The 26,370-nt window shown below is 56.5% G+C and overlaps 2 protein-coding genes across 7 annotated transcripts in view; one reads left to right on the forward strand and one right to left on the reverse strand.

Annotated features, from left to right (window-relative positions):
* The window catches only part of TBCD (tubulin folding cofactor D), a 124,640-nt gene that overhangs the window by 34,368 nt on the left and 63,902 nt on the right, over positions 1–26,370 (forward strand). The window lies entirely within an intron of this gene.
* On the reverse strand, positions 3,539–12,983 carry ZNF750 (zinc finger protein 750). 3 transcript variants are annotated; one of them, XM_072939952.1, is made up of 4 exons: positions 12,689–12,983; positions 7,296–7,401; positions 5,039–6,617; positions 3,539–4,932 (listed from the first exon to the last, which is right to left on the reverse strand). In XM_072939952.1, the coding sequence occupies exons 3-4, from the start codon at positions 6,463–6,465 to the stop codon at positions 4,305–4,307; spliced, it is 2,055 nt and encodes a 684-aa protein (XP_072796053.1). In that variant the 5' UTR covers positions 6,466–6,617; positions 7,296–7,401; positions 12,689–12,983; the 3' UTR covers positions 3,539–4,304. The 3 variants fall into 3 exon arrangements, with proteins under 3 accessions (XP_072796053.1, XP_006199539.1, XP_072796052.1); XM_006199477.4 differs by lacking the exon at positions 7,296–7,401; XM_072939951.1 differs by lacking the exons at positions 7,296–7,401; positions 12,689–12,983 and adding an exon at positions 11,740–12,042.

The following is a 26,370-nucleotide window of genomic DNA, read 5'->3' on the forward strand; positions in this document are numbered from 1 at the left end:
GCTCTGTGCTCCCAGCCTTCATTCTCCCATGGGCCCATTGACTCCTCCCCTCCCCTTCCCTCCCCTCTACGGTGGGCTCCCCCAGCGCATGCCTGCTGTCCGCCCGGATTTGGAGGGCCGGCTGGGAGCCGCTGCCTTATCCTCTTAACCAGTTTCACCCCGCTGGAGTGGGGGAGATCACCCATTAACGGTGTGTGAGTGGCCACTGTGGTCCCCTGGGCACGAGGCTCATGCTTGCGAAGGATCGGGGAGGGGGCTTGGCAGTGGGCCTGAGCAGGGGCACAGCGGGGTGGGTGTGCCAGCGTGGGGCTGCGGCCACCTGGAGCCCTGTCTGTGGTTGTGGGGACTGTCCCTGGAAGTGGCATCAGTGCCCCTGTGGGTAGAAGGGAGGGACATCCTGAAGGATGGAGAGGACCCCATCCTGGGTGTGTCACTATGGACGCCATGCATCCTGGGGCCACTTCTGTCCGTGCAGAGGGGTGCAGCCCAGTACCTGAGCTCAGGGTGTCACAGGTGCTGGCTAGCACCTGGCATCGTGAGGCATAAGGAGGGCTTCTCGACCCCTGTTTCTGGGGAGTCACTCTGGTCATGTCTGTAGCAGCTTTGTTGAGATATAATTAATGGAGCATTAAGTTCACCCATTTAAAGTGTCCAGTTTGGTGACTTACGGCATATTTGCAGAGTGTGCGACCATCTTATGTACCTCATTGTCCCTCAGAGGAAACCCTGCACCAGGGAGAAGTCACCCTGCCTCCCCTCAGCGCCCACCCCAGGCGTCCGCTAGTCTGCTGTTCGTCTGTAAATTTGCTGCTTCTGGACACTTGTAAACGGCGTCTACGGTGGGGGTCTCCGTGTCTGACTTCTCTCCCTTGCTGGGCGTGTGTGACCTTCATCTGTGCTGTGTGGGACAGCGTTTCGTGGGTGGACGCCCACTGCGTGTCTTGCACTACTGGGTGGACGTGGGTCTTCACTCTAGTGATTGTGGATCATGCGCTGTGAACATTTGTGTATGAGTGTGTGTGTGCACATAGGATTTGAGTCCTCTTAGTTGTAGACCTGGGAGTGGAATTGCTGGATCTTATGCTCAATCTGTCTGTAACTTTTTGAGAAACTACAAACTGATTTCCAAAATGGTGGCACCACTGACACCCCTGCGATTCCTGTGAACTGTGTAAAGTGCACAGTTCGGGGCATTCACTCCCTTTACCTCACTGCACAGCCTTTGTCATCACCGTCTGTTTCCAAAACTTGCATTTCCCCAAACAGAAACTGTCCACATTAAACACTCCCTCCCCTGACTGATCTGTCTGCCTCTGTGACCTCTGACCTTGCCTGCTTTGGGGCCTCATGTGAGTGGAACTGTGACGATTTGTCCTTTTGTGTCTGACTGACTTCACTCAGCGTGATGTCTTCGGGGTCAGATCCACGTGGCAGCCTGTGCCAGAAGTGCACCCCTCGTTAGGCCTGAATCACCCTCCGCCAAGCGGCTCTTCCACGGCTTGCTCAGCTCCTCCTCTGTCGGGACACTGGGCTCATCTCCCCCTCCTCACTGTGCTGGGTAACGCTGCTGTAGGCGCTGGTGTGCACGCGTCTGCCTGAGCCCTCGTTCCGTTTCTCTCAGGTGTGTACCTAGGACTGGAATTGCTGGGCTTCATGGTAATTCTGTGTTTAGCTTTTTGAGGGTTCATGCTTTTTGTATGTAAAGGTTAGAAGCTTAAAGTTCTGAAGTCAGGTTCTATGTGAATGCAGAGAGGTACTATGGCTGAAGAATCAGCGAGACTTTTTTTTTGGTTACAAAGGTCTAGAACCCCGTTGTGCTTGTAAAGACAGATACAGACAGCCTGCTGTGCGTGCAGGCCACCTGGGGGGAGTCGCACTAGGGGGTGGTCCCAGAGCTGCTGTGAGCCCCTAGGCGGCCCCAGGACTACTGGCCTGCGGGGCCGCAGGAGGCCTAGCAGTCATCAGCCGCCTCTGGTTCCTCTTGTCACGATAAGTGGTGGCGAATGCTTCTGGGTGAGCTGTAAAAAGCGTTCTTAGAATCTGTCGGCCTTGGAAATGGTCTGTTTCCTTGGGTGTAAAGCATGAGGTAAGAGCTTGTCTGTGCGGCACGAGGCTGTGGGCCCAGAGCTGGAACAGCCCCTGTCACATGGTTCTGCCCCCAGCGGGGTGCGGCCCTGCTGGAGAGCAGGGGCACCCTGATCCTGGCCTTTGTCAGAGTGAATTGGTGTACGAAACCTGAGGGCCGTCGTGCCGGCGATGGCAGCCGTGTGTGCATTGGTTTCTGGGCAAGAGCGCGCCTGGTGGGCTCCTGGCAGGTGGTTGTCTGCAGGTGCACCTCGGGCGGGCTGCAGGGCCCCCCCGCGTCCTGGGTGACTTCGGACTCCTGTTGCCTGAAAAGAGTTGTGACAACGTCTGCGTCCCTTTTGTAAGTTGTAATCAGTGGTTTTTATAAATTTAACCTGTTGCAAAGCAGGCTGTTTGCCATCCTGAATAGTGTTACTTTAAAACAAAGCTATTGCATCACTGTTTCTTTTTCTTTAATTTATTAAAAATTTTTTTTGTTCGGGGGAGGTAATTATTTTTAGAGGAGGTGCTGGGGATTGAACTCAGGACCTTGCACATGCTAAGCACACGCTCTGCCCCTGAGCTCCACCTTCCCCCCACTGTTTAAATACACCCAGTGGATCAGCCATTGTGGTACGCTGAAACCTACCATCCTCCGTCCACATGCGGGGACTTACCCATGTCTCCTTGAGCCCATATTTCCGGTTACTTTTCCCAGAGAATTTTCCCTGATGTCACATATCCCTGCACTTAGTAAAGGTCTCTTACAGGTCTCCCCGTCCAGGGCCTTCAGTGAGGGGACGTCTGTGAATGCAAAGTCTGTTACGTTCTGTTCTGCCAAAAGGTACTAAGTATTTAAGAACTTTTCTAGATTGAGTTTTTACAGAATTAGTTATTAGTAGAAACTTGATCAAGACAACTGAAAATAAAATTTCACTGGAACGCAGCTGTTCAGGTGAGTGTCTAGTTCAGCTGTGTGGTGTGTGGTGTGTGGTGCTTATACTGAGAGTGAGCTGAATTTCTGCCTCAGCTTTTTACTGAACGTTTTAAATTTTCAGCTCTCAGTGCTGAGGCCTGTCCCACACATGTCACCGGGAATGACGTTGGCTTTAATGGTGCCTGTTGTTTGAACTCTCCTCGGTCGGCTCTGTTGGGACCGCCTCTGTTTTGGCCAAAGTGTGAGTGAAAACCAGCTGCCTTGTGGAGAGAGGGCTTTCTCAGCCCCAGCCACTGTTTCTGGGCCCTTTGTCGGCCCTGCAGGTGGTGTATTGGCTGAGATGCCCTTGGACAGTGGGGAGGGGCCCTCATGAGGCTGCAGGGCCGGTGGCTCTTGCAGGCAACAGCTTAGGAGGCTGTGGCCACGGGTGTCTGCACACGCTGGGCTCGAGCACTGGTGGATGGTGGACACGCTCATGCTCACGCGCTCTCACACAGCCGCTCACACAGATGCACCCTTGTTCTCAGTTTGTTCTAATTGGTGCTTCAGCTCTTTTCTCCTTTTCACTGAATTATTTATTGAGGCAAATACTCCGAAGTATAACCCAGAGTTTATGTTGGTCATCTTCTTACATATCCTTATGGTTCACCTATGAGTTTATTGGAAAATTAGCAACATACACATCATTTTAGGAAGTGGAAAATGAGGCTGCATGAGTGAGAGAATTCACTGTAACGTGGTGAAGAAACAGCGCACGTGCCAAGTAGCTTCGCCAGCAACGCATTCTGCCCAGTGGAAATAAATTACTTGTATAAATAGCGTCTGCTGTCGGCGTGTTGTTCAGTCATGACGAATCACAGCGTCTTCACACATGGCATTTTGATGCTAGGACTGGAAATGTCTTGTCTTGGCTTTTTTTTTTTTTTAGGAATTGTGTACCTCAGAACACACAGATTTAATAGAAAAACAGTTGAACAGTTTGTTCTATTGCTATTTATAAGTGTTTTAAAGAGATTTTCTCTAAGATGCTAACACCCAAAAGTTACTTTTCAGTCCCACGCATTTCATTTGATCTTTTACAGAACGTTGAACTCATTAAGTCTTAAGTGTGAGTCATTCAAATATTTTACACCCCAAAGTGGAAGCAGCTTTTAACATTCATGCTTAGCATTTACAGAACTGAATTGAATGCAGCTTCATTGCAGTTCTTTTTTGAGAAGAAGACCGTATTGTAAAAGCTGACTGGTGGAAAAGCGTTGGGAGCCAGGGTTGTGTGTGCTGTGCCTCAGCTGGGGCCGTGGCTCTAGGACACTCGAGTTCTCTTCCGCAGCGTGAACACCCTGGTGGTGTCACTGGGCTTGGCCCTCTTGGCTCCCTGCTGGGACTTCCCTGCATCCCTTGGACTTGTCCTCTTTTGCCCTTTGGGTCTGAGGTCACACGGAGCCTCCTGGCTTTCTGGGGTGTGGTGGGAAAGTTCCTGGGCCGTGGGCTCCCCCTCGCCTGGCCGGCTGGTCCCTGCGCTGTAGGCCGCCAGCTGGCAGAGGGCCACGGCCGCCGTCTGCTTCTGCTCCTCGCTGTCCACCGCCTGTGTGTCCGGGGCCTCCCCGGGGCTCGCATCCCCAGAACTTGCCGGCTCCGTCCGCATGGTGGGGGCCGTGGTGGGCTCGGGCCCACGTGAGGGGCTGTGGAAGGATGGCCTTGGGGTCAGGGCGTTGCAGGGGTCCTTCACCGAGAGGTTGAGGGGCACATCCTGCGGCTCCGTGAAGTCTCCGTAGGCAGGGGTGTGGGTGGCCGTCAGCTCAACCTCTGGCTTCTTGGAGAGGTTCAGCGGGGCCGTCCTGGAGCTGTCCTCCGGGCTGCAGGGCGTGGGGTCTGGGCCAGGAGAGGTGTGTCCGGTCTGAGCCGGGGCCTCTGCACTGCCGGCCTCGAGGCTGGAAGAGACAAGAGGAATCATCATAGGACCTTGCTTATGAGCGCTGGTGGGGCGGCTAGCGCAGCCAGCAGGACACCGGAGGGTTTGAAAATGGAGGCGCTTACCTTTCTGGGGACTTGTCTCTGCTCTCTGGAGGCTGGGGGTGTGGGCACTCTGGTGGGAAGGCCACGGGGCTCTGTTGTGGTGCTTGCAGCCTGCCCGGCCCGCTGGAGGCGGGCTGGTCTGGGAGCCCGCACAGCCCGGAGCACGGCTGGCGGGTCTGCGTGAAGTTGGTGGGGCTCGGCCTTCCCGGAGAGCCTGTGGCCGCACTGCCTGCACGCGGGCTCATCTTGGTGCCTTCTGGGTCCCTCTGCCCGTCTCTGGAAGGGTCCTTAGCCTCGCGAGTCGGACCCTCTTTCTCAAACTCTGTGTGTTTTCTGTGGGAGCTGGAAGAGTGTATCTTGGATGGACTCGAGGTTGGGTAGACCAGAGTGGCTTCTTCCAGTAGGTGAGGGCTCTGATCCCGCGAAATGCCAGCGATGGGTGGAAGTCTGAGACCGTAGGAGGAGAAGGCAGACTCTGGTCTGTAAAATCCATAAGGAATTGGCAGATTGGAGTGGAACTGCTGGAAAACTCTGTAGTGGTCGTACGTGGACGGAGCTGGGTTCAGGTGCTTAGGGAGCGGCCCTGGGTGAGGCAGGAAGTGTCTCTGGTCTTGGGCTCCATAGACAGACAGCAGGGGGCTGTCACACTCGGCCGGGTTCCCGGCTAGAAGGTAGGGCGAGTAGATGGTGGCCAGTCCGTGCTCGGTGTAGAAGTGTGGTGGGTACTCTGGGACTGCAGGGTGCATGTACGGGGCAGTGGCTCCAAACCCCTTGGTGGAGGGGATTTTATGGGGGAACTCGGGCGGGAGGAAGGGGGAGCCCGCTTTCCACGGGTAGCCAGGGGCGTGGAAGGCGGACTTGGCGTGGAAGGAGGCAGCTTTGGCGGCAGGGTGGGGTGGGGCCAGCGCTTCAGGAGCCTCGGTGAGCTCCTGCCCTTTGAGCCTGTGCTCCCCAATGGGGACGAAGGCTGAGGGCCGCGTGGCGCCTTCCGTGGCAGGAGGGGTGCGCGTGGTGGCTTCCGCAGCGGGGCTTGGGGGCGCCTCTTCCTTGTGCAGAGCAGGCCGCTGCCCGGCACCCCTGTGGGGCCCACGTGCCTGCAGGTCTGGGTTCTCCTTGGCATCGTCCGTGGGCGGGCCGTGTTGGGGCTTGGTGTCCAGGTGCGCGAGAGCCCCCAGGCCAGGCTTGGATGAGGCGGGCGTGGCCGTGGGGCCGGGCTGCCCAGCTGGCCCGGGGTCTGAGGAGCGCGGCTTGGGGCACCGGGGGGCACGGTCCTGCTCGGACACGAGCGTGATGGAGTTCTTGCAGAGCCCGTACTTCATGTGGTTGAAGAGGTGGGACTTCTCGTTGCATGTGAAGGGGCACTGGAAGCACTTGTACCTGAAGGGCTTCCCCGGGGGCCGGGGGATGTAGTGTGGCTTCTTTGGCTTCCGCTCCTTGAGGAGGCTCATCTTCCCCGTGCGGCCTCGCCGGCACGGTTCACGCTGGGCTGTAAGGAGGCACGTCTGCTCCTGCTCTGCTCTCTCTCCGAGCTCTTACTTGAAGCCGGCTCCACGGGCTGCGGGTCCGATGAGGGATGTCTCACTCATTTGGGTTCCAGGAGCTGCAACGGGGAAGCAGAGCTTAGTGTCAGGACGCGGGTGGGCGGGCTGACCGAGACCAGCCTGTGTCCCCCGGAGCCACTGAGGACTGGGAGCAGAGGCCCCTGCAGCACAGAGGCTGCCCCACTCCTGGGGCAGGTTTGAGACGAGCCTCATCGGAGCCCCAGCTGCTGCGCCAACGGCTTCTGTTCCCTCAAGTCTGGCCGAGGGCGTGTGTTCAGTGGAGGGTCTAGTGTCAGTTCTGAGCATACCTGTAATCCTCTTTTCGGGAACCTTTAGCCCGTGATCTGAGGCCTCAGATGCCAGGAGGCTGTGGATCGAGCAGGCTGGGTGGCTGTCGGGGTCCTGCCCCATCCGTGTGCCTATCGCCCTGCTGGCCTGACGGCTCTACCATGACCTGTGCGGCCAGGCTCGTGCGTGTGTGACACTCACATTCAGTGCAAGAGAAGTGTGACTGTAACATTCCGCACATCTGCCCTATTCAGTCACAGTGCTCGGTTCTACCAGGGAGTATTCAAAAACGTGGTTCCACCTTCCTGCTTCTAAGTTCACATGTGGAAAGTCCGCTTTCTTGGTCTGTGGCATGTGTGTTGTCCAGACACAGATGTGGTGCTATTTGGGTGACTGTGCGCCTGCGAGTGCCCCGAGTTCTTACTCACTGCCACGTTTCTGCGGCTCACCTCGTGAATGGCGTGGTTGGTCCCCGCTTGGCCAGGAGGCCTGGATGTGTGTGGACTGCTGAGAGCACTGTGGGCCCGGGAGCCTGCCTGCCGTTCTTGGCCACACCTGCAATGGCAAAACCACATCTCTGCAGCCCTCGTGGTCAGGGTGAAGCTGCGGTGAGTGGTGCCAGGCCTGCTGGATCCTGAGGCCTTCCCCCTGCAGTAGGGGCTGCGGAGTTGCCTCCCCCTGGGGCTTCCTGTCCCTGCCCACCCGCCAGGCTTAACAGGGGTTCTCAGCCTGGGTTCCCTTCAGAGGTGGCCCTGCACACCCCACGGCTTGCCCTCTGCCGCACACCCTGAAGCTGAGAACAAAGACGTGAGGTCTGGGAGGATCTCCGCAGCCGGGTGCGGCTGCATGTCCTGGACCAGCCCATGGGGTGACTGCGTCTTAGAGAAAGCCTGTGGGTGGGGAGGGCTGGGGGCGGGCCAGGAATCAAGGCTGGCACTTTAATTTGCATTAAAAATGTAGAAAGGATCTGGCTTCTAAATATTTTCAAACAGCTTAAAAATAAAGTTAAAAGGAAATAGTTTAAGAACTTCTCAGCGGTGGTTGTGCTGTAAGGAATGAGCAGATACGGTCAGTCCTGAGTCTTGTGAAATTGTGTGTGCAAAGCGTCACCTTCTAGACATTGGGTTGGTTAAAACATTCGGCTGGAAAGCAGCCTTTTAAAAATAGATAAATATGCACTGGAAATCTAAGAGACTCATTTCACAAAATGAAACAGTTACCTTTAACTGCGTCTCTCCCGCGTCCCACACATGGAGATGAGGTCATGGGTAGTTTGCGGGAGGGTGAGAACGCTGCGGAGTGGGGTTTTAATTTCACTGGGGTATCTTAAATTCTGAGAAAGCCATCCGATTTTCTTCTCAGCAAACTGGTTTCTCTACTCAACTATACATATTTCTTAAAAACACAAAAACCTCTCTCCCCCAACAGACTGCTCTGTTTTATCACCAGCTTGCTCAAAGATGTGTTTCTTTCCTCGGAGGTGGCCGGGGGGGTCCTGCAGCCTCTGCTGTGCGGGAGTTTCTGCAGAGCAGGGTGCTCAGGCACGTATTTTGGAAGAGAAATGAGATTGTTGGCTGCCCCCCGGCCTCCTTGCAGGTGTTTGTTGGCAGGGTGTGGGGTGGACAGAGGCCTGGCTGGGGCACCTGGTGCCTGGCTGTGCACCCCGCCCCCCAAGCCCCACACAGACAGTTAAACCTGTGCTCATGGCTCTGCGTCTTACTAACTTCCCTACTTGTAAAGGGAGAACGTGAAATCATGCTCTATGAGTTCATTCCTTGCCTTGAGGGGCAGGTATGCCCTGGGCTATAAAAGCACCATCTCCTTGCCTCCCTTCAGGAAGCGACTTCAGCCAGCGCGGGGCCAGCCCGGTACGTCAGGGCGGCCTGTGCTGGCACGTCTCCTCATGCTCCCTGGTTCTGAAGGCGTGAGAACCTCTGCAAGTCAGGTTCCCATGATTGCACAGGATGTGTTACGGCGGAGATCTGAATGCGGGTGATTTCATCACTAGCTGGGAGCACCAGGATCAAAATGATGACAGCTGCGAAACGTTTATCAAGTGTGAGCCCGCGTCTGGTGATACCGGGAGAGGACGCAGACACACCCCTCCAGCGCCCAGACCGCGTGAGCGCTGAATGAACCAGAAATCCCCTCGGGATTTAAGCCAGCAGTGCCGCCAGCTCTCGGAGCTGGTACTTCCAGGCAGAAATTTAAGTCAACCCACTTTGATTCCATTTTCTCGGTGGTTTATAGGAGGCAAATAATACCTGAGTTACCACAGCATTACCCAAAAGAGTTGTTTGGGAAATTATTGCTTTTATGTTAATATGTACTTTTTTCAGTCCAGTGGTGCCCACAGTTTTGGACTGAACTTTCTGTTCCTTGGTCAGTTAGGTTGCAGGCACAGCAAACAGGTTTTCAGGGGATGGTTTCCTTGTGCCCGTGTTCTGGGAGGTGAGTGTTCTGGGGTGTGATTGATGGAGTCTCAGGAGCGGTAGTTTCAGTAGCTTTGAGTAAACTGACCTCAGGGTTGCAGTTTGCTAATTGAAACAAGGGAGCACAGCTGCTTCAGGTGCTGGTGGAGGCGTCGGGTTCACTTGGTCATAAGAAGGCAACAGTGTTGGAGAGGGAGGTGGGGTAAGCTTCCAGGGGGACGCCTTCTAGGTGAGGTCTGCAAGGGTGAGGGAGCCTCCCCACCTACAGGGACAGGGTTTGCGACCTGGTCAGTTTACATCTGCCAGGCTGGCTGCTTGCTGGCAGCGGAAAAAGGGTGTCATTGCCAAAACAATAAATCCGGAACTTTAACTGTTTGTAGTTAAGTGTGGATTAGCAATAGACATGAGGTTTTCCTGAAGGTGGTAAGAGGTGCTTCACTGTCCTCGCCCTGGGTGGTACATGTCTGGAGGGGTGCCTCCACGTTCACACAGTGGCCCTGGGTTTGTCTTTCCTTGGAGAACTGCGGTGTTAGCATGTTTTAAAATTCAGGTGTTGGGGAGGGTACAGCTCAGTGGTGGAGCGTGTGCCTAGCATGCACGAGGTCCTAGGTTCAGTCCTCAGTACCTCCATTAAAAACAAGTAAATAAAATAAAGCTAATTGCCTCCCCCCAAAAAGATTAATTAAAAAAAAAATTCAGATGTTAGCCTAACCCTAAAGGGATGTTTACGTGGCAGTATTTTTCACCCTTGTGCGTCCCGCTGGGTCGGAGCCCTGCTTGTCGCACGCCTTCCCACAGCTCGGGCAGGGGTGCTGGCCTGGAACACGGGAGTGGGTCTCTGCCGGGCTCAAGGGTGGCAGGCGGGCCCTGGGAGCCGCGTCAGGCCCAGCAGCAGGTGTGGCGTCCACGCTGCAGGGGAGGGTGTGGGGAGCCTGAGCTGCCTTCGTTTCGGACACCCCCTTTGAGCTCTGCCAGCCTCTGCCTTGCTCAGCCCTTGGGGCCGGGAGTCGGGGCGCCAGGCCCGCACAGCACTCCAAGCGGCCTGCAGTTTCGGGGTCCACAAAGCACCAACTGGCAGTGACTGAATGGCTTCCTAAGTGTGGACAGTTCACGGGGTTGCCAGCTGTTCAGGCAGCCGTGAGTGGCTGGCACGGCTAACAGGGCTCTGAGGAGCCTGAGCTCTGGGAACTGGGCGGGAGAGAGGCTTCTTCCTAGCTTCGATGGGACACAGTGGAGGTAATTGCAGCTTAACTTTACAGGGCACTGCTGTGACGTGCCGGGGAGCTATGCTTGTCATGCGTGCTGACCTCTGGGCTGAAGTTGTGCTGCAATATTCCTCTCGGGGGTGTCCAGCTGCCTGGCAGGCCGCCTCACAGGTGGAGCGTTTTGAAGGGCACACTATAATTACAATATTGTGATGTGGCGTTATTGCGTAACTCAAGGACACGCCATTGTCGCCTACCCACTGGGGTGTCGCAAGAACGAGATTTGTGAGTTTTACTCCAGTTGCGCTTTTCCAGTGATTAACCACCCCTCCCTCCCAGACTTTCGGTTCTTTGAATTTAAGGGTAAACTGAAAGACAGCCGTAACCTAGGGAAAGACAGTGTTCTGGGGCACCGTTTGGAAGACTGACTCCAGGAAGCAGCCAGGGGCTAGCTCTGGCTCCGGCCAAGATCCAGACTTTAGACACAAGCGCCCAGCAGTCAACGCACACGGCGGTAACATTCGAATGGTGGTCAGTCCCCAGAGCCAGAGCCAGAGCTCAAAGCTCACCCCGCCTCCTGCTCTTTATCCTCACGAATTAATGCTTAGAAGCAAGCGCTGGAAGGACTTTGTGAACACAAAGTAAAAATCAGGGTAACAGACGCAGACAGATGTCCATGAAATGAAGTCTGACGCCAGTCAAATCTGACCAGTAGTTTGGTCGATAATTATTTTCCTAGAGAAACGTGAACTTTGTAAGGTTAACAAAACCCCTTCTTGTGTATGTAGGGATTCTCTCTAGCCAAGGGTTTTTTGTTGTTGTTGTTAAGCTTATGTCAAAAGAGTACTTATTTTAAACTCAAAAGATTCTAAAATTAAAGATTTATAAGTCAAAATCAGCAACTGTCTTATTGCACATACATCTGATTCCTTTATGGAAATTTATTGTAGTTGACTTTTAAGGTGAGAAACAGACACAGTAACATAAACTTACAGATTTGAGCTTTGGTTTAAATCTTATGAATTCTGTGGTAGAAACGAGGACCGAATACCCAGATAAGCTTGTTTGCGCTCCTAGAGTAAAGGGTAAGGCTTATGAGGAGTTCTGTGACAGAGGCACCTGCTGGGTCCTGAGCAGCCGGGGAGCGAGGAGAGGGCGCTCCCCGCAGGGCGGCTGCCGGGACCCTGCGCGGGAGGAGGCGCCCTGCGGGGCCGCGACTCCGAGGGAAAACGCGCGCTGAGCGGAGCGGTACTCACCGGCGGCGGGCGGCGGGCGCGGGCGGCGGGCGGCGGGCGGCGGGCGGCGGGCGCGGAGCCGGACCTGCTCTCCCGCGCGCTCCCCGGAGACTGGGGCGGCCGCGCCAGGGGGCGGGATTTAAGGGCGGGAGCCGAGCCCTCGGGGCGTAGAGATGCACCTGATATTCCCTCCGCCCGCAGCTACGATTCGTATGTGCGCACCCGCCGCGCTGCCGCCCCGCGCCGCTGCCTCTGGGCGCGGGGCCGGGCGGGGGGTGGGGGTCCAGGCGCCCGGAAGGGTCCCCCCACCTCCCCTCCCCTCCCCCTCGTGCGCCGTGGACCCCAGTCTGGGGGGAGCGCGTCTCCTGGCGCGGAGGCCGCCGCCCGTTCCTCCCCGAGGGTCGCGCGGAGCCCGTGTCCCCCTCCCGCCCCGGCCCTCCTGCCCGGCGTAGGGTGGGGGCAGCCTGGGCGCCTCGGGACCTGCCGCCGCACGCCCGCCGCCCGCCGCCCGGGACGCGCTTCCTCGCTGTTCCCGGCGAATAACCGAGACTCCGGGCAAGCGATTCGCAGCCCTACTCGCCCAGGGCCGCGATGCCCCCGGCGCCTCCGAGGGTGCGGGCGAGGCAGGTGTGCCCGCCTGTGCCAGGGTGGGCCTGCCCAACCCGGTGCCTTTTATTTAGTTTTTCAGTTTAAGCTTAAGATTTTACTTGGCTTTGCCATTATATTGAATTAAAAAAAAAGTTTTAGTTGCTTTTGCCCAAATTAGACGTGTTGTACATCGTTCAGGGAGTGAAAAATAGTTCTGAGTCTTGTCGCAGGAAACAGCGACTCCTGCCCCCTCGCCCCTGCTGGTGTCCCACCTGTGACCAGAGGTTTAAACCCACTGCCCACGTTATGCTCTCGCGATTTGGGGGACCGGAGTCGGGCCTCTGCTGGGCCATCCTGTGTCTGCAGCTTGGTGGGCACTCACCTGCCTCGTGTCCCGGGGCAGCAGGGTCCTCCTCCTCCCCTTGGCTTCACTCCAGAGGCCTCTCTGGACGGTGGTCAGCCTCACTCACTCGGGACTCAAAGGAGCCCACAGCAGAGGCTCCCAGTCCTCCGAGAGGCCGGATAGGGAGCTGTTCCCAGCACCTCCTTGTCACACCTGACTCCGGGTTTGAGGGGGGCGGGCCCCACCTCTCAGTGGGAGGGTGCGGCTGGCTGCTCCCTCCCATCCTCCATCGGGAGCCCCACTAGACCTTTACTCCGGGCGAGGGTTTTGGTATTTGCCTCTTGTCATCCAAATGCATCACTGTCGCTAGTTTTGTTCCCTCCGCCCACCTTGCTGCTCCTGGGTTTGGGTGTTGTCTGCGCTGCCCTTGATGGGAGATGAGAGTGTAGCTCTCTGGCACCTCTGCCTCCACTCCTGCCTGCCCCATCACCCGAGGTTTCCTCCACCAGTTCCCTGCACTGGGGGCCAGGTCTCCCGGACCCCACATCGTCCCCTCTCTGCTGGTCCTTCGGGCGTGAAGCACGGCGTTTTCATGGAGTCCTGAGAGCGCAGGAGAGGCGTCTGGAGACCCTGAAGGACTGGAGTGTCTGTTTCCTCCCCTCCTACCTAGTTGATGGTCCAGCTGGGTGTAGAGCCCTAGGCCATGTCAGTGTTTTGAAAGTGTCCTGGTTGCACGTGGCTTTCAGTGCTGCTGCTGTGAAGTGTGGTGCGGCTCTGATGCTGACTCTGCCTCTAGCATTTTCACTCGAGACAGTTCAAACGTATAGATGAGTTGAAAGAACGTGGCGGTGAACGCTCACACCAGGATTCCGCCATGAACGTTCTCCTGCTCTGCCTCACGGCCCCCACGCCCCCACCCCTCATCCACATGCTCATCCGTCTTACTGATTTGCTGTGTGTCAGTCGGTAGCAGACACCACTCATTTTACCCTGAACGCTTCAGCAGACGTATCATGAACTGTTCCCACTTCCTCTCGCACAGGTAGGATTTACCTGTGGTGAGGGCACAGGGCCCTGAGTCTGGAGCGCTCCCCGGTCAGAAAGTGGAACATTCTGGTCGCTACACCAGGCGGCTGGGTTGCTTTCCGTCACAGATTATTTACACCTGTTGTAGGATTTTGGTCTAAATGGTGATTCCTGGTTCTGCATGGGCCGCCACTTCTCTCCTGCAGGCTTTCTCTGCCCTCCGTGTTCTCGCCTTCCTAAACTTTCCCTTCCTACCCTTTCTTTTCTGCTATTAGGAGTTTTGGTTTCCAAGAATTCCTTCTTGTTCTCTGAGTGTTCCTTTTGTAGTGTCTTATTCTTATTTGGTAGCTGCAATAGCTTCTCTTACTCCCCTGAGAATTTTAATGATGGCTTTTTGGCAGGTGGCGTGGTTCTCCCTGCAGGGTCTCCATTTCTTCCACAAAGGACTTCTGTTTTCTTTCACCTGCTTATATCGCCAGAGAGTTCACTGTCTTAGCGGGCAGGGGGTTAGGCACCTGTTGGGTGTCTCTAGGTGTAAGGCTTTGTGCTAAAATTCTGTCTTCATTAATCCGTTTAATCACTGCAACAACTCTTCGAGTGGAAATGATCATTCGCCCAGTTTGCAGAGTCAAACAGCACAGAGAGGGCAAGTAACTTGGCTGAGGCCACCCAGCCTGAAGGGTGACAGAGTCTAGTGGGAGGGCTGCCCTGGGGGAGGGGTGCTCATGGCCCAGTAGGGTGGGGGGCCCCTGCTCTCTGGCTGGGCTGCGCACTTGAGTTTTGGCTCAGTTCTTTCCTCCTCCGGTGACCTGGGGCAGTTCCTTGACCTGGGCCTCAGCCTTCTCCTCTGTAGAAGGTGCCCTGGAGGCCTTGACTCGTGGAGTTCCCCTTGGGACCTGATGGGTTAATCACAGCATCCCACAGGATTGCATTTGTATGGTGGGAATGGTCTGCGTCACAAGACAAAACGTCTTTGATGAAGGAAACAGATCACTTACATTTTAGACCTTAGACATGAATACAAGGCAATTTTTACTGTTCACACTCCTCTTGGTGCTGCACCTGGTGGGAGGGAGAGGGCGACAGAAAGTCCATGAAAAGTTCAAGACGTGATTTCAGTTTCCCTGACTTTGGTCACTGTCGGGCAGTCAGCCCCACCAGCTGCCATGCCTTCTGAGAAGTCGATTCCTCATGGCCCCGGCCCCAGGGAGGGCACTGGGGACCGCTCCTGAGGCCAAGGGGCACCTTGCTGCCCAGATGGTACCTTGGGGCCACGGGAGAGGTGTCATGGCTCAGGCCAGCAGGCAGGACGCTGCTCCCCTGGGAGGAGGTGGGCAGTGAGGCCGCTGGAGGGAGGGCAGCTTAACACGTGCACACACCCGCATGTGTGCACACATCCATGTGTACACGTGTGCACGCACTTGCTCACTGAGCCTCAGTTAAGGGCAAGATGGCCGAGGACAGACGTCTCTCCAGGCTTTGGGCTAGAGTTGAGTCTTGCAGGAGGTTTGGGGCTGAGGTGCCGTGGCGCTGCCCCGGCTCCGTGTACCTCAGGCCTGTGTGTTCGCTCTTGAGGTCCGCGGTGCTCCTCGGGGTTGCTCGCCTGGACGTGGACGTGGCCTCTTAGAGGGAAGCCCACCCGGGGCACTGGCCCTGGGGCCGCAGTGTCCGGCCGGGCCCTCTGGCGCTGTGCGTCTTTTTGGGACTTGCCGTGTTTTCACGCTGCCACTTCCGCGCTGGGCCTCGGTGCCGAGGAGGATCTTCCCCGCGTCTCTGAGGTCTGTGCTGGCCTGTGGCCTTGGGATCTGCTTACGGAGGGGAGGCTGTGTCCTGGAGGGCCCTCCACTTTCCTGGGGCCCTTGTGCTGCTCAGAGGTGCTGCCTTGGCCCTGCTCGCCTGTTCCCTGCTCCAGGAGGCTGCCCTGCAAGGGACTGGCTCCTGGGGCCCCAGTGGAGCTGAGTGTGAAGCTGGGCCCAGGAGGCCCAGTGGGGAGCGCGGGGCGCACGCCAGTCCACGTGGGAGCTGGAACTGGGGTGTCTCTCCCAGGTGAAGCACGTGGCTTCTCATTAAAAAACATGCTGAAGATGTCAGTGGAGTTTTGCTTCTGGGCAATAGAAATGAAAGTAGAGTTTCTGTGGCCGGCTTGCAAGGTAGGTCGAGTTGTGTGAGGTGTTCGGGGAGTTTAGTGTCGGCCACTTTACTTCCTCTGATGAGTGAGCGGAGGGCTTCATTGGTAACCGGAAGTCTGAGGTGTGTAATGCATTAATTTGCTTGTTACTCCAGTAATGCCACCATTTGAATGTGGAAGTGGAGCTGCTCTGTTTGGAGGGGGCGCACGGGCCCCTTCTTTGGCTGGGCTGTCCTGTGCCTGGGGCTCCGGAACGGTGGCTGTGCGGCTGCTGGTTTTGGTGTGTGGCCCGTGGGCAGCTTTTGTACCCATGGCTCCCGTGCTCCCCCCCACCAAGGAAGGTGGAACCTGGTGGAGCTGCGCTGGACCTGGCGGAGCTGCGCTGGACCTGGCGCTCCTAGCGCCTCGGGCGCCAGGGCGGAGGAAGGGCCGGGGAGGGATTCTGCGCCTCTGGGTTTAGAGGGGGCCACGAAGCCCAGCCCCGTGCAATGGGCCCTGCCTTCTGGTCTCAAGTGAAGCCTGAAACCGCGAGCTTCAGCTGGTTTTGTCTTTGACAGGGAACCTGATTCACGCTGTGAGTCTGGGCCAGGTTCTGAGGGTTCCCACAGCTTTCCTTGCCCCTCCCTCCCCTCCCCCTCCCCTTCCCCCTTCCCTCCTCTCCTCTTCCCCTCCCCGCAGCAGTGTGCCTGTGTTTTAGGATGCTCACTGATCCCTTCTCAGGCTGGTTATAATTTGTCTCCTTTTATTGAATTCGTCTTTAAAAGGTGCTTTGTATGTGTCATTTTGGTATGTTCACAGCCACATGCAGAAGTCACTTAGATTGAACAAGGACCAGGAAACAAAGTGGCGCACAAATTTCTTTTCCTTTTTTCCTCATGCTGCAGATGACACCAGTGAACGACAGTGAAGAGCCCCCGAGCCCCTCCCTCACTCTACTTGACTGCACGTCAGTGCCCCACGCTCCGGTCCCTCAGGGCCACCGTCCTGCTCCATCCACAGCGAGAATCCTTCCTCCCTTTACTTCCAGACATTTGTATCGGTTCTTTTCCAAATCTTCCCCGTTCCCTCGCCGTGGCTTCTGCTCTTCCGTTCACGTGTCTACTGTTGCGAGCCTGCTCTGCGGGTACTGTCCTTTTAGGTCTGTTGTCCCAGGTTCTTGAGCTTCTCATCCTTCAGTTACGTCTGAGACTCTCCCCCGTGTGCCTACTCTTCTTACGTGATTTGTTTTTATTTTCATTTTTTGGTGGGGGGAGGTTTTTAGGTTTACTCATTGATTTATTCTCAGAGCAGGTACTGGGGATTGAACCCAGGACCTCATGCATGCTAAGCATGCACTCTACCACCTGAGCTATACCCTCCCCCCTCTTCTGATGTAATTTAATGTGACCGAGTTTTTCTTCTCCAGACACCCGGGGGATGGCCTGGCGTAGGCTTCCGCCCCCGCAGGGAGATGTGTGTGGCCCAGGCTGGGGCTCTGACTTCTCGGGGAGTCCTCCCTCTCTTCCAGAGCCCCACTGGCAGCTGCACTGGCCCTTTCTTTCTCCAGGAGCCCCCGCCTGAGTTTCTGGGAGCTCGGCACGGTCTCAGTGGCCCAAGGCCATGTGTCCTGACTGTGGGTGTTAAACCAGACCCTCAGCCAGTAGGGTTGGCGCTGTTCCAGGCCTGCTGTTGGATGTACTTGCTGGAAATAATTGAAGTAACAGTTTGAGGGAGAATCCTCACCTGAGTGCTTGCTGGGTACTGGACATTGTGATGTGGATCATGCAGACGGGAGGGCAGGGCTCATCTGGAGCCTCGCGCACGACCGCCCTCTTCTCTCCGCGCTGTGGTGCTGATGGTCCTGCCCGCAGCCACCACTACGCTGCTGCCCTGGCCTCACATGGTGCCTGCTGGGGTGAGCGGGGCCCTCTGCCAGCGGCCTGGTCCCCGCTGGCTCTGCAGGCAGGTGGGCGACTAGGACGGCGCGTGGCCTCTGGTCTGCTGGCCGCCTGTGGTGCAGGGTCTCCCCCCTCCCCCCCGCAGGTCCCCGCCCCAGCCCCATATGCTCAGGCGGCCCTGAGGTGACGTGTGCGGGCCCTTCCCCTGTGCCCACATCCTCCAGGTTGGAGGCTGGGAGGTGGGGGGGGTAGGTTTGGGCGTTGCAGCACCTGCTCCGGGGCCTGCTTGTCCTTGCTGCCCCCTCCCCGTGCCCAGGTCCTGCTGGTACCAGGTCCCACAGCAGAGGCAGTGGGAACAAGTGTTTGTGACCGGTCACTGGGGCCCTGGCCCCACGTCTGCTGTGACCCCTGGGTGAACGCGTCACTTGGCGTCATCTGTGACTGGCACAGGTGCCTGAGCTGTACTGGGGGCCGTGAGAAACATCAGTCAGTGGGGCGGCAGGGTAAGTGGGCGAATCTGGGGTCCTCCTGAGAGCTCGAAACACTCCTCTGTCTTGTGAACAGTTCAGTTAGGAGATAAAACAGCGGGAGCCTTGTGTGTATGACTCGGACGACAGAGAAACAGGCCTGGTGCCGTAGGTTCGCATCGGGCTCTGCAGCTGCGGCCGGGGGCTCCTTAGACTCAGGAACACTTCCTGGCAAGGCTGTAAAACAGGTCTCAGGACGTTTCAAAGAACCTTGGGTGTTCAGGCTACATTCTTTGACCAGAGCGCAATGAAATTAGAAGTCAGGTACGGAAAGATAGAAGTGAGACATGAGGTTTTAGTTTGAAAGCTTGTGGGTTTCTATGTAACACATGAATCAAAGAAGAAATCTCAATCGAAGTTTTATAATGAAAATTTAAAGACAGAATTGAGCAGTAACAAAATTATATATCAAAGTTTTTGTGATGCAGCTGATAGTACGCTTCAGGGAAATTTAAAACCTTAAGCAGGAATTGTGAAACTGTGGCCCTCGGGCCCAGTCTGGCCTTGGTCTGTTTTTGTACGGCCTTGGAGCCAAGAATGGTTTTTCCTTTTTTAAACATAGTTTATAAAAAAGAAGAGAGGCAGCCAGCGGGCGGCCGAGCTGACTCTCAGGCTCCCGCCCTGTGCAGAGATCGCAGCTGACCTGCCTCAGAAGCTTGTGAGACCAGAGAAGGGCCCCCAGTGCCAGGGAGCCAGTGGCGAGCAGACACGGGTGCGTGAGGTCAGAGGCCAGGAAGCCGACCGCAGCGGGAAGCTTCCCCGTCTGCGGGCAGGTGGTGAGCAGAGGAAGCAGGGCAGCAGTGTGGACGGCCAGGCGGGCTCTGGAGCAGGTCCTGTGGGGACGAAACCCATGTGTCAGAGTGTGTTGGCTGCTGGCTGTAATAGCTCGGGTAAAGCAGACGTCCCTTGAAAAATACAACTTATCAGAAAAGCAGAAGTGGAAAGATGACTTCTCTGTCCTTCAGTGTTCGTTACTGATACATTGGGACAGTAACTCCCCGCCTGAGAGGTTTTAAACACAGGTCCATTAAGGTATCACGTATGTGCCGTACAGGTCACCTGTTTGAAGCGTGCCGTCCGTGGCTTCTGTGTGTCCACAGGGCTGTGCAGCTGTCCCCAGAGTCAGGTCTAGGGCCTTTTCATCGCTCCAAAAGGACCCCATCCACGCCCCTTAGCCGTCCCCGAACCCTCGCTGTCCTCGGCGCCACGCAGCGGCTGGTCCGCCTTCCGTCTGGATTCGCCCGTCTGGTTGTTCCGTATAAACGGACGCGTGCGCTGCGTGGTCCTCTGTGGCCGGCTTCTCTCCCTCAGCACGGCGTTTGAGGTTGGTCCATGCCGTAGCCTGTCAGGGCCTCGTCTCTTTTGCTGAAGAAGACCCCGTGTGGTGCGGCTCATTGCTGGGGCCGCCGTAACCACACGTGGTGAGGCAGCGCTCAGGCGCTCCCGCACGGACCTCAAGTCTGTCGTGCTCAGGGTTCCTTCTTGTGTCGCAGGCCCCCGCCCTGGGACAGTTTTACTTCTTTGGCTTTAGAAGTTCCTCGGCAGGTGTGCTCCCAGCAGTTGTCTGGGGGCTTCCCTGTTGCATGCAGACTGCCTGTTCGCCGCTGCGCCTCGTCTCCTGCTGCTCCTGGGAGCCGCCTCTCTGTTTTCCGGTCTTCCCGTGACGTGTCCAGGAGTGGACGTCTCTTTATTTCTCTTCTCCCTCTGGGACGCCGTCTCCATGCTTTTTGTTCTTCGTGTCTTGTCTCCTTTTCTCCCTGGGTTGTGGTGTCTCTCTCCTGTGTCGCCTGGTTCTCTCACCTGCCGGTCTCATCTGTCAAAGCCGGACATTGTCCTTTGATCCCGGTGCCTGTCTGTGCGTTATGTGCAGTGAGTTTATACGCGGCGCTGTGTGTGCGTTACAGCTCAACAGGAATCTTATTTGTAGCTCATTGTTCACTGCATCTTTGAGACATTTTATGTAGGGTTTTATAGAACCGTAATTTGAAAGGTCCACTATCTAAGCTCCTTTCGGTTTAAATTAGGTGATTTTTTTTTTCTTTGTGCTGACTCTGCCAGCCAGGCTGCCTCCCTGTGTGGATGTCTCCACCAGGCCTCCCTCCACGTGGGCGCCTCCTGACCGGCCTGGTCACTGACACCCCTGGGGGCCCCTCACCCACTCAGGTTCTGCGTCCCTATGCCCAGCTGTCCCTCTGCAGGAGCACCCCTTCACCCTGCTGGGCTCTGGCCCCTTTTGTGGGCTGTCTGCCTCGCGGACCCCTCCTCAGCCAGTAGCCGAGCAGGACCCTGTGGGGCCTTCCCAGGACAGACCCCTCCCCATATCCTCTGCTGCAGCTCCTCTCTGAGGGGACCCAGATAGTCGTATCTCACGTGTGTATTTCCTGAGTTTTTCAGAGGCTGAAAACCACACCAAAGGGAAGAAATCAACTGCTTAATGATCTAGAGCACGTGGCCCCCAGACCTGCTGGCGCCTCGGGGCTGGTAGTGTCGACTCCCTGTCCCCCCGACATCGGCCCGTCAGGGTCGTGCACGAGCAGACCCCAGACCCTGCGACTGCTCCCTTACCTGGCCGTTGTGCATTTGTTTTCAGAGGAGGTGCTGGGGATTGAACCCAGGACCTCGCACGTGCTAGGCGTGCACCTTGCCACTGAGCTACGCCCGCCCTGCTTTGCCCATTTTAAGACTGGGTTGCTTTGTCTGTTTGTTGCTGACCCTGTACGGTCTCTCTGTGTGTGCTGGATTGTGGACCCTTACCAGATACACAGTTTGCAGATGTTTTCTCCAGTTCTGTGGGTTGTCTGTTTTCTTGATCTTGTTTGTGTCATTTTTCTTTTTTTTTAATTGAAGTACAGTTGATCTACAATGTTGTGTTTGTTCTGGGTGTACAGTAACGTGATTGAGTTACACATGCATGTGTTTCCTTTTAGATTCTTTAGCATTATAGGTTATTGCAAGGTACTGAATAGAGTTCCCTGTGCTGTACAGTAGGACCTTGTTGCTTATCTGTTTTATAGATAGTAGTCTGTGTCTGCTAATCTCAAACTCCTAATGTATCCCTCCCCTACCCTCTGTCCCCTTTGGTAACCGCAAGTTTATTTTTTGTGTCTATGAATCTATTTCTGTTTTGTAAGTAAGTTCCTTTGTAACATTTTTTTAAGATTCCACATGGAAGTGTTATTGTATAGTATTTGTCTTTCTCTGTCTGACTTACATATTGTGTCATTTTTAATGTAAGAATTTCCCTATTTTAACTCTCATTTTAGTTCTCTTTATCTGCGCCACTTTGGAGGGTGTGAAGTGTGTGCGTACGGGTTTTTAAAGGGTATCCCTAGTTTTTTTATTTTAAGGTATTTGATACTTCTTCAATAAGAATTGAGATTATGAAATAATTTATAGTTTGAAGAAGGAAAGTATTAAGCACGTTTAAAGTGGTACATGCTTAGCGTTTATACTTGACATACGTATGGGAGCCACGTAAATTTAAAAACCTTGGTGTCATGTGGTTTTATCTGTGTTGTTTTTAAGAATTGAAGTTCATAATCTGGGTCAAAACTAAGATTGTGATGTTTATGAACAAGGAGTGGCTTGACTGGGGGTGTGTTAGTCGTGTGCGGTGCGCTCAGAAAGTAATGTCTTTGCGCAGAGTTTATTATTTTAGATACTTGGGTAATATTTATGCTGTTTTAATGGGAAATCTTTTTCTGAATCTTTTAATGGGAAATCCTTCGACCTGGAAAAGCGCTTTACCTGCTCAGCTTATTTCTGCGTCTCTGTAACTTGGTCATCGGTTTCTGCCAGCAGCGGGCCCGTTCGGGGTTCTGGATGCAGTGCAGGTCGGCTGGTTTGATGGGGGTTATGCAGGGAAGGCAGCCGGAGGGTCCAGGCACGTGAGTTCCAGGTTTGCTCGTGATCGTGGTGTGTTAGCAGGTCTCCTGGTGACACGTCTGGGCGGCAGGTTGCCCCAGGGCGGGGACACGACTGAGGTGGTTTCACGTTTCCCCGGGAGAGGCGGTTGTGTTCTCTGTGCCTGCCCCGCACTCCTGCCGCGTGAGGGCTGCCTGCGTGCCCCGGGTGCCAGCCTCCTCGGGGGCGGGTGGCTGCAGGTGCTTCCCTGCCCCGGCTCGGCCTGGGGGCCTCACTGGGGTCCTGCAAAGAGCCCCGGGGCCGCGCTGCTCTGCCTCGGCACCGGAGCAGGCCCTGCTCCGCAGCCTCGGGCTTCCGGGAAGGAGCCTGGGGAGTGGCCCAGCGGGCACAGGCCCTGACTTCTCCCCAGCAGGCCGGCTGCTGCAGGGTCGTGGAGACGGCTCTGTGCTTGGGTGCCCTGGGTGTCGAAGCGTAGCCCTGAAGCGGGTCCGTTCTTGGTGGAGGTGCAGTGGGCCGCAGGCAAGTGCTCGGGGCTAATCTAGCACCTGGAGCGTGGAGAGGAAGTGAGGATGGGGCTCTGCCTGGCTGTCATGGGGATGGGCCCGTGGTTGGGGGTATTTGCCAGTTTTTGGATGAAGGGAGGATGAGGCCAAGTTCTGCCTGTACTTGGTGGGACTTCTCCCCACCAGGCACAGCCATGCCTGAGGCGTGTTGTGTGCGCGTCACTCTAGGGGAGGGCAGCGTGAGGGGGTCATGGGGGCAGGTCAGGCAGTGTAGCTGTGGGAGTCCAGGCCTGCAGTCTGAAGTCTGCTGTCCGCGCTGCCTTGTCCAGCTGCCCAGAGCAGTGCCCTGGCTGGTGAGACGGGAGAAGACACCTGTCCTGATGAGCTGGGCCCCGGCGGGTGCAGACTCGTCACCCATCAGACCCGAGTGGCCTGTCATCCAGTGTTTGTCCTGCTGGCCGTCTGGCCTTGGACGGCGCGGCCTCTCTCGGGCCTCCTGCATGCTGGGTGTCAGGTCCCATGACCCTCATCCGGCGAGGCGGGGTCTCCAACAGGATGGTCCTCCAGACCTGGTGGTTCTAAAGTCGTGCTGTGGACACCTTGGGGGAGTTCTGGGGACTGCGGCCGGAGTCCAAGGCTGTGAGTCAGTGGCAGAACTCGTCCTGACTCCCGGTTAAGCCTCTAATTCTCCTGAGCACTGTTTTTGCTCCTTTAAAGTTGTTGTGCCTGGGCCACTCTGTCATCAGCTGTGGGTGTTTCCTGCACCAGCAGCACAGCCATGCTCCCTCCCCTCCCTGTCCGGTGGCCTTTGGCAAAGGGACAGGATGGACCGGCACTGGTCCTCGTGCCGGGGGTGGGGGTGGGTGGGGGCAGAGATGGAGAGAGGTCTTATCTCTACCTGCAAAGGAGGGTGGTTCAGAGCTCAGGGAGAGTTTAATTGGCCAAGTGCCATGGCTTAGGTGGCTTGAAATGAAGGAGTTCTGACACAACATGGATCGAGGCCAGATGGGCCCCCAGGGAGGCCATTGTGACAGCCGGGAGATGTGCTGGCTGTGCTGGACTAAGGAGTGGGGAGCAGCTGTGTGGGTTTAATCCGGAAGGTTCAGGCTGCCCCATGGCAGTTCTCATGTCACCTCATTTCAGGGTGCTGGGAGGGCACATCCCTGTCCCGAGTCCTGGCCCTGGCAGGCACGGTGGGCACCTGGACAGGTGTGGGTGACGTAGTGGGATGGCTTTGTGTCTGGTCACGGCTTTCCTGGGTACCCATGGTGTCCTCTTGCTCGGTTTTAATAAACCGCGGCTGCGAGAGGGGAGAGCCCCGTTTGGTGGCATCGCTCCAGGCGCTGCGGTGCTGACGAGGTGACAGCTGCTCCCGCACGGCCCTGACTCGGCGGGAAGTGTGGGCTGCGGCCGCAGGCGCTGCAGAGCGGGCAGCCCTGGCCCCGCGGGGTCCGGGTGTGGGGCTGCCCGCTCCTCCCCGCAGCCCCCCTCGCAGCTGGTGTGAGGCCTGGGAGGGGGCTCAGGAGGAATGGAATGTCTTGATCTTGAGGGAACGTCTGAAAAGGTGGGGTTTCAGTGGTGAAAAAATTAAAAGGTGTGCCAGGAGGTTGTATGTCTTGAGGATTATTTCTAAGCAAACAATTTCACTTGACCTCGAGCACAGTTTTCCAGCCAAGAGTTAGAGCACTTGGTCCCCGCCGTGGTGAAGAAATGAGTCCGCTCTGGGGATTTCTGAACGTTGGAGTCCCATCTGTCCCTGTCCTTCCTTGTGTCGACCGTGAAGTGTTCGCAGCCCGAAGGCTTGGGCACGTTTGCCTTAGGCTGGGGGACAGGCGCATGAGGGAGGGAGAGCTTGCCTTGCAGCTGCACTGTTGCTGGTGCAGCTCACCTTGGGAGAAGCTGAAGATCGGGGACGGCAAGTCCATTTCAAAAGGGGCGGAGAGGCGTCTCTCTGTCGTCCTTCATCTACGAAGAAGGATGTGCTTGGGTGAAATGCTGAGGAGATATTTCCAAGAGGAAACTGCGTAAGCAGTTTAAAACGTTGCAAAGGATGTTTGTTCTTGGAGAAAGAGTGAGAGAGAAACACTTAGATTCGCTCGCGACCGACTGGCACCTACTGTGTGCAGGGGCAGGGTGCAGGATGGTGTGGGCAGGGCTCCGGAATCCCCGTGCTGGCCAGACCTGGGCGGGGGGAGGTCTCCTGCCGCTGTCCTCAGGCACGGTGAGCTGAAGTTCTCAGCGCCCCCGAGACGAAGTTCCTCAGCTGCCCTGGAGGTTCCGAGTGTGCCAGGCCCACCAGACTTGGTGTCAGCTCCCTTCTGCTTCTGCAGCCTCTGCACTCTGACTTTGTCCCGGGCCTTCAGAACACTTGGACGTTTAGATTCTGATCTCTCAGTGACAGACAGACATCGTCAGTCTCAAGTTCCCCGTGACCTAAACACCGGGCAGCTCTTGTTGCGGCCCGGGCACAGACGCCCCGGCATCTGGAAGTGGAAGCCCTCGGGTCTCCCGGCGGAGCTCCCAGCCCCTCCTTTAAAGCCCCTGGAGGTGGGGGTGTTTCAGAGTCAAGACCTCTTCATCCCCAGGCAGGTCGTGGGTTCCTCCGCTGTGTGGCCTCCGCCCCCCGTGGAGTCCGGGCGGCGCCCACAGCTGACACAGGCGCCCTCCTGCAGGGCATGTGGCCAGAGCCACAGCGGGAGGGGAGCGCACACTGTAGGCTGACCCGTGTCAGCTCAGCCAGGCTTTGCTGCCAAAGAAGATCCCAGCCCCTCTTCTCAGAGCTTCTGGATTGTGCAGTTGTGGGTGCGGGACTCCGAGCCTTCATCACCTGTTGAAATAAACGGTGAGAGGAACTAAGGTATGCAAATGTCTTAAATACTGTTTTTTAAGATTAGAAAAACCCATATTTATCCAAACCATTAGTCAAATACTTGGTTTTTGTTGAGGGGAGGGGAGATGGTGGAGGAGCTCCCAGCTTACTAGGAAGGGGCAGACTGGGAGCGCAGGCTCCGGGGGCTGCGGGATGAGGCCCCAGGCCTGCAGGCCGCTGGGGTGGGCTGTCACTCCTGGGACCCCCGATGGCTGCACTCGGACCCGAGGGTGACGCCGGGGAGGAAGCCTGCCACTGGTCACCGAGGCCGGAGGTGGGAGGGGCTCTGGACTGGGAGGTGCAGTTTGGAGGATCAGCCAACGTGGCACGTGCAGGGGGCTGCTGGTCACCGGGGTGGGGGCCCGGCGCAGCCCTGCCGGCTGCATGGTGACTGTTGCACACAGACTGGAGCCAGAGTGATGCTTGTGACTCAGACGTGTGTGTTTTCATTTGCGTGCAGACATGTAGACGTGAACTTAGCAGCGAAAGCACCCTCTCACCTGTCGAACTGGCCTTTAGGAGATACTGTGAGTGGTCTGTCATCGTAGAGTGAGGCTCTTCACTGATTCTGGTTCGTTCTACTTTCAGTAATCTGAGAGCAGATTTCGTATTTCCTTTTTCGCTCTTGCTGGTTCACCGTCCTTTTCAAGTTGTAGTAGTAACCCTCCACAGAAGGTCCCTCTAGTCCAATGGAGCTGGGAGGGCTGCCCGTGACCCAGGCTTCTCAGAGCAGCTGTGACCTGCCCTCCTGTTCAGCCGCTCTGGGGAGGGTCCTGCGCACCAGAGGGCGTTCTTATGGCAGCCAGGGCCGAGGCCCGCTGCCTGAGCACCAGCCTGCGATGCTGAACTGAGCAAATGACACGTGGCACTTACGGAGGGAGGGGCGTGTGCTCCGGCTCTTGTGAAAGCTGTGCTCTTAAAGGTGGT

This window comes from Vicugna pacos, chromosome 16, assembly GCF_048564905.1.
Source record: "Vicugna pacos chromosome 16, VicPac4, whole genome shotgun sequence".
Lineage (NCBI taxonomy): Eukaryota > Metazoa > Chordata > Mammalia > Artiodactyla > Camelidae > Vicugna > Vicugna pacos.